We start from the raw sequence: 14,442 nt of genomic DNA on the forward strand, positions 1-14,442 counted from the left end.
GTACCCGGGTCCGGGATTTCTTCTTAGTTTAACTGTTTTATTGTAGGTAACTCTGTTATTATTACCATTTTGCCCCAAACATTTATTACCATAATTTATAAACTGAAATAAAATACAATAATATTTATTTAAATTACTTGGACTCCAAAAGCTACTTGTTGTTTACCACTAACCAACGCTCTTCCTACAATTTATTTTTAATATTATATAAGGTTTTAGTAAAGTAACTCAGTTGTTGTTGCGACATACCGTAAAATGGGGTGAGTAGAGATTGCGGGGGGAGTAGGGATGCGAATCCAGAATTTCTTTTTTCCAGTACTTGGATTTTTGGGCTCAGGTTGCTCTTAAAGTAATTTGATTTTATTTTTAGACATATTTTTTCTTCTTTTGGCAACACTAAGTTGCCAAATCATACAATTTTAAAACAAAAAATTACTGTCTATGTTGATGCTCGAAAGTGACGTATTTGTTTGAATTTAACTTCGTTTTTAATACTACGTCGGTGGCAAACAAGCATACGGCCCGCCTGATGGTAAGCAGTCTCCATAGCCTAACTCCAGAGGAGTTACATGCGCGCTGCCAACCCTAAACCCAACCTAACCCTATTATAAATATTTTGAATGAATATAAATAATGAAATTATATCTTTTGTTTTTGTGTACGAAAGAAATTGTTTACAAATTATGTTTCGAGACTTTCGAGAGACAAAATACTTATTGTCTCACGAAACAATTTGTACACAATTTATATTAGGCATCAAAAGTATTTTGGCCCATTTAACTCATTTTAAATAAAAAATTTTTTGGCATGGAATAGTTGTTTATAACACTTTAAAAGGATATTTACATATTTAATAATTAGTTCAATAATTTCCTATTTTAATCAATGGCCCTTAAACTCTCAATCTAGCCAGAGTTAAAATCCTAATTCCATACAATTCGGCCCGCGAAAATTAAGCAGAGGTCGTGGCCGATTTTGGATTTCGAGCGCTCGATTTTGTCGCTCGGAAATCTGTGGAAAACGGCGAAGAAATACTAAATTGGGAATCTAGTAGTATTGACCAGTCGTTTTCAATTCTATTAGTAGAATTTAAATGCCTAGTAGTGTATAGTATTCAAGAGAAAACATGAAATCGAGCGATCGAAACTCAAAAATCGGCCAGAAAGTGTTGCTAGAATTACATGATCCTTCTTAAAATATATTATGAACAAATATAATCGATGAAGTGTTTATTCTATGGTATTTTTTTATTGTTTACAGATGGAGGCGAAGGTGAAGGAGGAGGTCCCTGACAAGGACTACCAGCCCTCCACCACCGAGAGGAGGAAACGTAAGTAACTTCCACCATTTTACAACTATTGTGTTTACTCCGTTGGCTCAGCGACCCAAAATGAGACTTATTGGCCTACGATACAAGACAGCGTCTTTTCTGGGTCCTAAGCTGCTCCTCTTCTTCTTCCCTTAAAAAAAAATGGCTTCAGTCGTCACTCTTGTAAGTATACCACGTGGACTATCGGCCGTTGACTCTAAAATGGTGGTTAAGTGCGTTTCAAGATCAATTCTCCATTCACTGAACACTACCACATTAGTTTACTGTATAATAAGCTATCGATATTACATTTTAACAATATTAATGAGCAAAAAACAAAGGAATTAATCACGAGGCGTGACTATCAAGATGGCGCTGGAACTGGAAGTCGCGCTACTTCTCGCTAATGAGGGCTACCGTTTTTGTGGTCACCACTTGGCGCCGCTGTAGATGGTGGCAAAGAGAATTTGAAATAGAGGTGAATTATCAAAGGAAACTTTGTAGCCACGTAAATTTACTGCCATCTTTCGACACACGATTAAAACTTTTAGAACGCCATTTGATTTTGATCCTTATTCTTTCAGTGGCGCCATCTTCCCGGGCATAACCCAAAGGTTATGACGCCATCGCTCGAAACAATGCCGCCATACCTTAGGCCTTTGATCTATTATATGGCACCACTTTTTGAAATTTAACAAAATTAACACATATCAGTGAAAGAATAAGGATCAAAGTCAAATGGCGTTCTAAAAGTTTTAATCGTGTGTCGAAAGATGGCAGTAAATTTTCGTGGTTTAAGTTTTAATCATATGTCGAAAGATGTTTTAATCATATATTGAAATATATCTAATGTTTACCACGAATAATCAAAACTAGAAAAAAGATTTACCACAATTATGAATGAGGAGTGAAAATTCGCGATAAAACAGCTTGTAACCCCCAAAATACTATGCATTTGACATTTAGAAAGACCTCCGCTTACACTAGCGCCCCTAGGCGAAATTAAACGCGGTAGCCCTCAATGTTGACTCGGAGTTCGCACAGATCCGCCTACACCATGTCGCGATACAAGTATCCCAAGACCCACCCAAGCCCAAGGGCCCAAGGGGCGTCCGACGGGACGTCCTCCTGCTAGGTGGCTTAAGTACACTTTTTTCACACTTCGATCTTCAAGAGGGACCAACCAACAGAGTATGTGAGCTTTAGTCTCCCCCATAATTTTAGAAGACAATTTCAGAAATATTCTTTACTAACGACCCGCCCCGCCTTCTGACGGATTACACAAAACCTTACCAAATTATACATCTAAACCTTTCACTAGAATCGCTCTATTGATAGGTGAAAACTGGATGAAAATCTGTTCAGTCGTTTTTGAGTTTATCGGTAACATACAAACAGACAGACGCGACAGGACTTTGTTTTATAAGCACAAAATATATATCCGCAACACGTTTCCTCAACGGCCTACCTAGTACAGTCAGCATCAATAGTAGCGGATAAAACAACGCGCCAAAAGTATCTGATATTCCGGATAACTTTTCCAAATAAAGATAATTCTCTAAAATTTACTTTCAAGAGTATATCTTATACAGTCTAAATTGTTCTACATATAGAACCATCAACTTTTGTTAAGCTGTTACAGAATGGCAGATACTTTTGAAACCTTGTTTGATCCGCTACTTTTGATGCTGACTGTACCTAACAATAAACGAACCTACCCCTCTCTCTGATTTTCACCCGGACCAAAAGTGCCAAAAATACTGGCGACATTGCCTCGCTGAATGGCCAGTGATATTTGTTGGATCAGGAACCAGTAGTTTGCTGTTACAGCTTTTTACAAGCTTTTATTTAACTTGCAATGTACCTGTCATGTACGGGTCAAATCTTGCAAGTTAAATTTGACCCACTTCCCGGTTTCCAATGAAGCTAAAAATTTGCAAACATATGTAAGTCAGGTGACAATGCAATATTATGGTACCATCGAGCTGATCTGATGATGGAGACATGAGGTGGCCGTAGGAACTCTGTGATAAAACGTTTTTAGAATTGCCTTGATGAGTATTAGTTGTCTGTGGAAAGAAAAGTACAGTCAGCGATAAAAGCTTGTACCAAAAATGTAATTTTTGCCACAAACTTACTATTACGATAGAAAACCTGCTATTTTCTCAAATTTTACATGTCACGTTTTAGTCGATACATAAGTATTTATCAATCTCCTCCCGTGAGATAAAGCATCTGTATCCTTTTAGTATCAACATAGTAAATATACGTATAGTAGGGTATCTAAAGTATCTGCGTGTACCGTGGGAGCCCGCAGGTGCCCGCGATCATAATCTGGTCGGGGCGGTGCGAGGCACGAACTGCTAGGGCACTGGATAGGGCACGTTGGAGGGTACGATGGTACACAATCCAAGAATAAATACCACGTAAAGGAAGTTTTGAGGAGTAATTTTGAGTAATTTTATGCATTATCTTAACCGAAGACCACAAAAAAGTTCGAAGCGATATCGCGAGAAGCGTAATGCTGGAACTGACCGTCTTATAACTGTGATGTCTGTGAAATACAAATGTATGGTGGTCGAATGAAGTTTTAGTTTCAGTTTTGGCAGAAGGTTCGGCAAAAAAATGCCAAAACTGTACTTTTTGGCATAAAAATCATGTTAAAGTACATCAATTAGAGCAAAACTGAAGCTTCGGTTTTGGTAAAAATCCGGTTTCGGTTGAACATTCGTTTTTATCATGGCCAACGCATGCTACGAAGCCTTTTTGTAGCATGCTACGACTTTATACGTAGCGAAAAGGTTTTGTAGTAATCTATTAATTTCATAAATTAGGTATTTTATAAAAGGTACACAATCCCTTATTTATTTCATAGCCTTATATTCGCGATATTGATCATTTTAAGGACATGATAAAAAAAAAACAATTCTTCCAATACAGATATGTATCATGTGCAGTTTAAAAAGTAAGTTTAAATAGTTATATATAAATCAATTAAATTAAAGCATTGTTAAATACATTATCAAAGCGTACAACACTAAGTGTTTATAAGCCTACCCTTATTTAAATAAATTACTACTAACATTACTTATCAAGCACCTTCATATACTTATACATACTTATATCCACTACCTACGAATAAACTAACAGGCCAATTCAACGTACGCTGTGAATGATATCATTTAATTATCGTGCATCTCTCTCGCGCCAGTACATGAATGGGCAAGTACGAGCGAAGTGCACAATAACTGAATTACCTACATCATTTTGATATACCTACGTTCGAATTGGTCTGTATTATGGCTCCATTACACTATGGCCCAGCGTAGGCCAGTCAGAGGGACGCATTTACGCGTTAGAGGGAGCAAGTTATATTGCTATCTCATTCCACCGCATAGCTGCGTCCCTTAGACTGGCCTACGCTGGGCCATCGTGTAGAGGAGCCCTTATGGAATATAAGAATGGAATAGTTGGGTAGATAAGATACCGAGTAACCCTAAAGGTGCACACAAATGTTATTTTAAACAGAAATTTTACAGCAAAATGCAGCCTCATTGTTCATTTAATTTAGTATGATGGCTCCTCTACACGATGGGCCATCATATTGGCCAGCGTGTAAAGAGGGTAGTGGTGTCGGATGGCTTATGACACGGCGGGATGGCGATGCGATGGCCACAGTGTCGGTTCCTCGTCCGCACATCTAAGGTAGTGGGCCAGCGGTGCGTACGCATCTACACGTAGCCCATTCCATAGTGCGTGCTCTCAACCATCGTATGGCCATCTCGCGGGTCCAGCACTGGGCCATCGTGTCATTAAAGAAGACTACTATAGTTTGAGCATATAATATTTAACCACATCTAGTATCACCACTGTATCTACAATGCATCACAAAGTATAAAATGTGGCAGCTTGTTTAGTTCGCGAGGGGGACGGGGCTTAGAATAACAATCCGTACTTACTACTTTCTATAACTACATGTTATGATATTTTTAAAATACAACTATAGCCCGACCAGTCATATATGATCATTGTCTAGAGGGCGCGGTTATTCTCACATAAAGGGTGACAGTTCAGTTTAGTATAAAAAATTTAGTTTCAATGAAATTCCGCAATATGGCGCGTGATCATATATTACTGGTCGGGCTATACTGGTATACGTATGGTATGGGTGCGTATGTCTACACCGTACTTTTTTCCGTTCATTTCAAGGGTACATTCCTGAGCTTAAATTAAGGAACACCGGTATTCTAATTAACTCCATTTCAGAGATAATCAATCATTTATTTTTATCTTATAAGGCCTTTACGAGCATATACACCTTGCCTTAGGGCCTCTTTAGGTACATGTTGATTAGTGTTTAGTACGAGTTTATACATTTGCTACAAAAAGAAGTACGATCTCGGATGATTGATTTTTGTAATGACGTTGATACAGTTTTCAATTGTTTAGTTGAATTAAATGTAATGCCCGTGTTACAACAGCGCTATATGCAACATTTAATTACTTTTTATAAAATAAAATATGTATTTTTTTACGAAAGTCTGGATGTAATATCGCCACAATATAGCCGGTCAAACAACTTTGTCTGTGTCTGTCTTTGTATACTAAAACGTTCTCCAGAATGTAACACACATTTTTATGAAAACCGCATCAATATCAGTTCAGCCAAACTCGAGACAATCGCGGACAAACATACATATATACATGCGGGTCAAACTGAGACCCTCCATTTTTTGAAGCCGGCTAAACAGTGTAGTGCACAACCTCAAATAAAATGGCCCAAAATAGTCGTACCTTATCGGCAACCTTGTGAATCCGTTTGAAGCCTACACAAGTTACACAGCGCTATAATTATAGCCATCATGTACCTTATGTATACCACGTAGGGTGACCAGATCTGATTTCAGGTTTTACGGGAAATCTGCATTGAAAATACGGGATTCGAGGTTAAAATACGGGACTTTATTAAACGTCAACATTATTTTTTATTAATAGGTACCTATCTTCGCCTAAATCAATTAAGTAATTTGAATTCCTTAATGAAAGGTTTTAAAAACATATACATAAAAATATTATTTTTATATATGATTTTTCCTAAAACAATCATAAATCAACAATTTGTTAATTATTTTGAGAAGTAAATGTGGATTAATCTCTGCCTTTCTTAATGAAATAATCCCTTAAACCAATAATTAATATTAAAACACACAATAATTTGTGAATTATAAAATAGGAGAAAATCAACTAAATAACGTACACATAACAAACTCAGATTTTTTTAATGAAAGGTAATAAAATAAATATTATTATTAAGTACTTTATATTTAAATGCCATTGAATCATAAAATTACGGGACAATGTACTGTCCCGTATTTTTTACCAAATTACGGGACAATTAAACAATTAAATAGTCGTGTCTAAAATGCAGGACAAAACGTAAAATACAGGACATCTTGTCACCCTAATACCACAGGGCAGGTGGCGTGGCTCTCACCGTGTTATATTCAGTGTGTTTTCTTTAGGCATTGTTAGCATTTACTAATTATTATTATTTATTATGGACAGCTTGTTTTAGTGTTCCGTACAAAACTTGTCACGGAACTCTTATGGGATCACTTCAGTCTTGCAAATTGGTTAAATGTTTTTTCTCCTAGACCGTTTGACCTTAGATAGCTACATTTGGAATAGCTATAGCAATAGGGTTGTTTCCAATTTTTTTAAACACTTCTATTACGTTCTATGTTAACTAAGAGTTGCCGTAAAATTCGACTTTTATACTAAAAACGGCTTTAAATATGTTAAATTAACAAAATACGCTCAAAACGCTCTTTGAAAATTGTGTGACGTCACAGTTTTCGGTTTGACACATAACTACATACACACGTAGAAGATACGAGCTGTCAACTGACATTTGTCATTTGTTGTTTATCGCCTAACTGTCAACAGTGTCAATCCGAGAGTTGTGACGTCATCAGAATCTTCAAAGACGTTTCGAGTTTGGTCACGTGACGTGTGCCAAAAGATATTTTAAATTCAATATTTACAAAAATATGGTCATTACAGGTCCCCTAAAAGTAGTTTAACATGTTCTTATAATCTAAAAGAATTTATTGGGATACAATTCTGCCCTAAGATTTGTAGATGGAAACAACCCTATTACCACCAGTAATACTTACTGTAAAAAGCCAAAACTGCCTGTTTTATTTTACGGGAAAACTTAAGAGGGTTGAGAGGGGTACGCTGTTTTGTTTAAGAGTGCTGTGCTCATTCTGTGATATATATAGGCCGAATTATTATCTTTTTTACAAGATTTTATTTAACTTGCAATGTACGGTCGGCCAAGAAAGTGGTTTACCACTTTTCGACTCTATTTGTCAAGTAATAGGGTCGAAAAGTGGTAAACCACTTTCTTAGCTGACTGTACCTATGTATGTATGTACGGGTCAAATCTTGCAAGTTAAATTTATTCCACTTCCTGGTTTCCCATGAAGCTGAAAATTTGCATACATTTTTATTATTATTATTATAAGCCTTTTTTGACAGATGCCGTTCAATACTCGTAAATTTCGTTCTTATTCCACTGTTGCTCATCTGGTTGCCAATTGGCAAAGGCCTCCTCCAGTCTTCTCCATTCTCGTCTGTCTGTGGCTACTCTGCACCAAGTTAAACCTGCCACCTCTCTTATGTCGTCAACCCATCTTTTTTGGGGCCTGCATTGCTTTCTGTTTCCTATTCGTGGATACCATAGGCTGACTATTTTGCTCCACTTGTCTTTTCCTCGGACTATGTGACCTGCCCATTTCCACTTCTGCCTTTTGATCTTTCTGGTTATGTCCTGCACTTTTGTTTTCTTTCTGATGATGGTGTTTTTAACTTTGTCTGCTCGCCTTAGTCCTATGTGATGAAAATTTGCATACATAATATATGTAAATCGGGACAATGCAATATTGTGGTACCAACCATCGAGCTGATCTGGTGATAGAGTCTAGATTAGGGAATGCAAAAACCGGAGGTTTTTTAAAACCGGTTTTTTCTTCGGTTTTACCAAAGTTTTTCGGTTTTTAGAATCAACAATTCTTAAATTCATCGCCATGGAATAAAGAAAAGATTGCTTCACGTGTAAAAACCAATGCTAGTATAGTATATACACGATTTTTAAGACTGAATATCTGACTATTTTATTGTATTGTATGGGATTGTCAAATGACTTAATGTTATTTGTAACTAGGAATAGGAACAAACCAATTTTATTAAATTATTTTTTTGGTTTGTTGTTTAGACATTGTCATTTGTAATTTTTTCTTAAATATATGACAATATCAATTTATAATTTAATGTTATTTGTCTTAAATCAAATGGCCCAATCCGAAATCTTGCTCTAAGTTTTTCGCTGTCTTCTAGTATATTAGAAACTGATGGTGTTAGCTTAAACTGGGCAAACACAGGTAGTCAAGTAATTCCATTCTTTAGGGTTTGAACTACCCTTTCCTAATAGTGCGAAAGAGACAAAAAAGGTTGTCGGTAAGTCGTTATCACCGAACCAACAAAAGACTAAAGCTGCCATTGATATAATTGATTACGTGGAATTTTTCTATAGCGCATCGCATAATAAAATTATAAATAAGACCTTTTATACCCATTTTTATTAAAAAGTACTACTATACAATTCGTACACCAGCACGGATATCCTGCCACTGCCAATACTTTAAATTATTTAAATCTTTCGTATTTTTATATTTTGTACCGTAAAAATTCATTTAGCGTTACAAATGATCAAACTAACACAACACCACATTATTTGATTTGATGTCGTTTCAACCGGTTTAGGACCGATTTATACCCTTATAATGAATAAAACATGCAACTTAGGTAAATAAATAAAAAACCGAATAAAACCGAAACCGGTTTTTTCAAATTCTAAAAACCCGGTTTTGTGTTTCCGTCAAAAAACCGGTTTTAACCGGTTTTTTCGGTTTCGGTTAAAACCGGTTTGCATTCCCTAGTCTAGAGACAGGGAGACAGGAGGTGGCCATAGGGACTCTGTGATAAAACAACGCAACCTAATTGAGTTTATGATGGAAAAGTACAGTCAGCGATAAAAGCTTGTATAAAATGCAATTTTTGCCAAAAACTTTTTTATTTTTCCTGACGAGGCCTGTGCCTAGCAGCGGGACATAGATAAGCCGAATATATAATTTATTTCTATAAGCTTTTAAATGGTAACAATAACCTTCGTAAAGGCTATATAAGTTGCACAGTATAAATGATAATCGTGCCACACGGCTGCAGTATCTCCCACGATGGTATTTTAATGTTTGCTTTGATTTAAGTCTTGATATGCCGTCGGCAATTTTTTAATATTGTGAAATGTCCACATAGAAAAATTTTAGACAAATTTCAAATTTTCAGAATGAAAGCATTTCCTGTGAAATTTTCCCGAAATTTCTGGAACTTTTCAAATTTTTTGAAAACTCTCTGCAGCTTGCACAAGAGTACTCTCGACTAAACTCTCCTGGACTCTTCGATCCAAAGATTACACATACATACATACCTACATAAAATCACGCCTATTTCTCAGAGGGGTAGGCAGAGACCACTGATTTCCACTTGCTACGATCCTGCCATACCTCTTTCGCTTCCTTCACTTTAATAACATTCTTCATTCGTGCTCGCCGGTTTAGGGTCCTCCTGACCTGGCATTTTTTCAGGATTTCCCCAATTTGATCAGAGAAAGTCCGCCAAGTTCTACCCATTTCACTTCTCCCTTATACACTCTCTTTGTTAGCCTTCTTTCACTCATACAAAGATCACATATGTAATAGTTTATTTACCTTGATAAAACGACTACCCTCTGTATTGCATCCATGGACAGTAATTGCTTATCATCAAGTGATTTGACTGCCCGTTTACATCCTATATCATAATAATATACTAAAAAGTAACAATAATCCTTCGTAAAGGTTATAAAATATCCACAGTATAATGATGATCATACAAAACGGCTGCGGCAGCTCCCACGATGTTATTTCAATGTTTGCTTTGACGAGCACGAGCATCGGTTAGCGGAGGATATAGCTTGCTAGATCAGACTTACATTATAGTAGTTTATGTGACTGCTACATTAAACAGTTGTATGTACATAACTGTTGACGAGCAAAAGCATGGGTTAGCGGGAGTATAGGTTGCTAGATTAGGGCGTTATGGATCTTTTAAAATCATGCCGAAATTCAGTTCAATCGGATTCTAACACCTGGTTGATTTTTTTAAACTTAATAATTGCATACCTACATTGTTAAATAAAAGTTTATAATAAGTAATAAAAAATATTCGTTAATTATTTAGGTTTTTTCAACGTAGCACATTCACTGTGACACTCAGGCAAAATAAATCTTGGTCAAGTGATCACGAAAGTACATCCTGGTCACGGCACCAATTTGTAACACATACGTTCACTAGCAAGACAGAGGCAAGACATCACTTTTAATAGTCAATAGTTTTAAATGAACCACATAGAACTTATAGAACTTGATAAATTTGGTATTCATAATTTTTGAGTTCCTTAAGGTTTACGTTAGTTCTTAGGTTCCATGTTCTTGGGTTTTTGATGTATTTGAGTGTAGTGAAAATTATGCTGTGTCATTAATGAGTCATGACCGTCACAACTGACACTAGATCTGTGTAAATCACTACATTATTTAGAGTGCGCCGCCGCGTATTATTGTCGCCTTCGATTGACGCCCATCGGCGTTCGCTGGCGGTTTGATTACGTGAAGGGTGTAATAGGTCACTTTAAATTCGGTCAAGTTTGAGTCCCATCTGAATTTATTTCTTAAGTTTTTGTAGAGGTTATAATATCAATATTCCGATCTACAACGAATAGAAATGCTAAAGTTGATAATTAATCTAAGTGCAAAAACTGCACCGAAAAATTCTGCACATGACCCCCCCACACATCGCACCCGTTTTCGCCTGCGCAACTGTCTGTCTCCTTGAACTTTAAAGGCTGAAAAAAAGTTCAGACTAAAAAAATAATCGAATACGCTCAGGACTAATTGATGTATTAAAATATGTACATTTGTTTTCTATGTATATAAGTATACTAAATATATTACAAACGGGTCATTCACGTCTTTTATGTAAGTAAAAAAACGCTCGTTTTTAATAGAAGACGAAGAAGCGGAAGTTTTGTTATGTATGTAGGTATAAGTAATTAAATATACATATACTTATATTTATCATCATCTAGTACCCATAAAACAAGCCCTATTTTGGTTAAGATTAACTGCTTTAATACTATATCAACTAATATTTGAAATAAAACAAGAGCATGTCGGGCCACGCTCAGTGTAGGGTTCCGTAGTTACTCTTCCGTCACAATAAGCTAAACTGGAGCTTAACGTGTAGTAAATTGTTAACCAAGGGATGAATTGACGCGAGTTAAACAAAAAGGCAAATTTGCATAATCAGTACCTAATTAAAGTAAGTCTTTTTACTATGAAGGGAAAACTTTTTGCGATAACTCAAAAACAGCTAAACTGATCATGTCCGCTATAGTTTTCATTTAATGTCTTTCTTAAGCTCTACTTCCACGATTTTTTTCATATTTTTTGGACCTATGGTTCAAAAGTTAAGAGGGGGACACACATTTTTTTTCTTTCGGAGCGATTATCTCCGTATATATTCACTTTATCAAAAAATGTTTATTGAAAACCCCTATTATTTTTGAAAGACCTTTCCAACGATACCCCACACTCTAGGGTTGAAGCGAAAAAAAAAATTCACCCCAACTTTACGTGTAGGGTACCTCCCTAAAAAAATTAAATTTTTAGATTTTATTGTACGACTTTGTCGGCTTTATTTATTATTTATATATTCATGTCAAATTTCAGCTTTCTAGCACTAACGACCACGGAGCAAAGCCTCGGACAGACAGACAGACAGACAGACAGACAGACAGACAGACAGACAGACAGACAGACAGACAGACGGACATGGCGAAACTATAAGGGTTCCTAGTTGACTACGGAACCCTAAAAACAGTAAAATACAAAACAGTAAGGTTAACCTTTTGGACATTTCTAAGTATTGGCAAAACGATAACAATAAACGAACAGTCACTACATTTTAGCTACTCAAAACAGTAAAACTTATTGTCTTTTCGCAACAGTAAAATTTACTGTTTTGTTCGATAGGCTCATATAGAACTGCTTAAAGCATTATACGTTAATGCAATTTCAATTTTTTTTTTTTTTGCTCGGTGCAATAAAAAAGTAGAACGACCCAAATAAAACCGACTTCAAAAAAGGAGGTTATTAACTATGCCGAGTATTGCGTGTATAATGCCTTAATAGGCATTATACACGCAATACGCATACGCCCATCGATCATGTATTAATATACACTTATCCATTTATTGATCAAATATAACCGCGATATGTCACGTACAAGCTGAAAGTTTAGTTGTGAGTCTAGTGAGCTCCCACTCGATGGGCGTATGCGTCGGCACGCGCGAATTAGGCTGCGGCAACAATGGAAAATACCCCTGGCATATTCAGATATGCAAGTAGTGATGGTCTACTTTAAATCGGTACATATATCAATATACCTACCACAATACACCGTGTTATTTTTTTTCGTCAATTTCAAGGGTGCATTCCTGAGCTTAAATAAAAAAAAAACAATTATTTCAGACAATTGACAATCCATATTTATAAAATTAAATAACATTTAATAACATACAATTATATAAATACATAAAATTTTATTGATCAATTTATACTAACATGCAAATACAAATGCAATCCGCCATATGCTTCGTCAAAATACAAATTATATTGGTCAGGCTGTTACTGAGCACCCACTCCCAGCCGTTATCCCACTACTGCCCGATACGGGGACTTTTGGCTGCTGGGTTTCCCCCCTGGCCCGGTTCGCCCCTCCTAAGTTAACCAGCACCTCCCAGACTCCTCCGGGAGGTGCATATTAATATCAGGCTTAGTGTGGACGTCCAGTCAACATACACTCAGCAGTATCAGCACCAGGACTCCCGACCACAAACCATCCTCCGGTTCCGACCTCCGAGTAGCCGGATTACAGGAGGCGCCACGCTCCCAGTTAATATAAATATAAATTAAATAATATTACACTTAAAAAAATAAAATTAAATATTAATAAATAATACATTAAATTAAATTAACTGTTAAAACTGACATGCAGGGAGGACCAGTGCCTCAAAAGGCCACTGTCCCATCTATTTGCTTAAATTAAGTAACTTTCTCAAAGACACCGGTATTCTACTTAACTCCATTTCAGAGATAATATTTATCTTATACGGCCCTTACAAGCGTGTACACTTGCCTTAGGGCCTATTTACATATTGATTACTGTTTAATACTACTTTATACATTTGCTACTAAACGAAGTACAATCTCGGATGATTGGTGTTTGAAATGACATTGATATGTTACAGTTTTCAATTCTTTGGTTGGTTGGTTTTCAATTAAATGGAATGCCCGTGTTACAACGGCGCTATCTATATGCAACATTTAATAGCTTTTTGTAAAAATAAACATTTTTTTTTTAAATTAACTATGCCATTTAGTATTTAGTTTCCTTAAACATACTTACCCATACCCCGGAGTTAACGGAATTCAATAAAAAACACGGTGTGTAATAAATGTATTATAAGTCGAATTATGTAGTAAAGGAGGCACATTTTACGGTACCTAATGCAAAGTTGTCAAACACTAGCAACTTTTGCCAATATCCTAAAATAAGCGCTTGTCTATGCCTTAGCACGTAACTCATCACACAGTTTGCACAGGCTCTACGGGCTATAGTTCGTGTGGGGCCATAGGCGAAGCGTTTTAGAATTCCAAATTTAAATAATGAATTGAATCAGGCGTTACTTTGCGGAAATCCATACTAATTAACACAAAAAAATATTACTTTGCTAATCAATTCAAATCAGTGCTAACCCGTTATACTTACTTGCGGTGGGAGGGTAATAATTGCATGTAAACATACGCAAGTAAGTATAACGGGTTAGCGCTGATTCACTAGCATGTTATCTTTTCACGGATTAGCAAAATAATATTTTTTGTTTTAATTTTTAAATCCGGTAAAAACGGTCA

At 36.2% G+C, this 14,442-nt stretch overlaps 1 protein-coding gene across 2 annotated transcripts in view; it reads left to right on the forward strand.

The window, feature by feature from the left end:
- Positions 1-14,442, forward strand: part of LOC133530463 (protein CBFA2T3) — a 111,141-nt gene that overhangs the window by 69,741 nt on the left and 26,958 nt on the right. Inside the window, exon 2 of one of the 2 annotated variants that reach the window (XM_061868378.1) lies at positions 1,261-1,330. In XM_061868378.1, the coding sequence (XP_061724362.1) occupies positions 1,261-1,330 (70 nt within the window). Of the gene's footprint in view, positions 1-1,113; positions 1,331-14,442 lie in introns of those variants that run through there. The other variant, XM_061868377.1, reaches the window with a different exon arrangement.

Source organism: Cydia pomonella, chromosome 22 (genome assembly GCF_033807575.1).
Source record: "Cydia pomonella isolate Wapato2018A chromosome 22, ilCydPomo1, whole genome shotgun sequence".
Taxonomy (NCBI): Eukaryota; Metazoa; Arthropoda; class Insecta; order Lepidoptera; family Tortricidae; genus Cydia; species Cydia pomonella.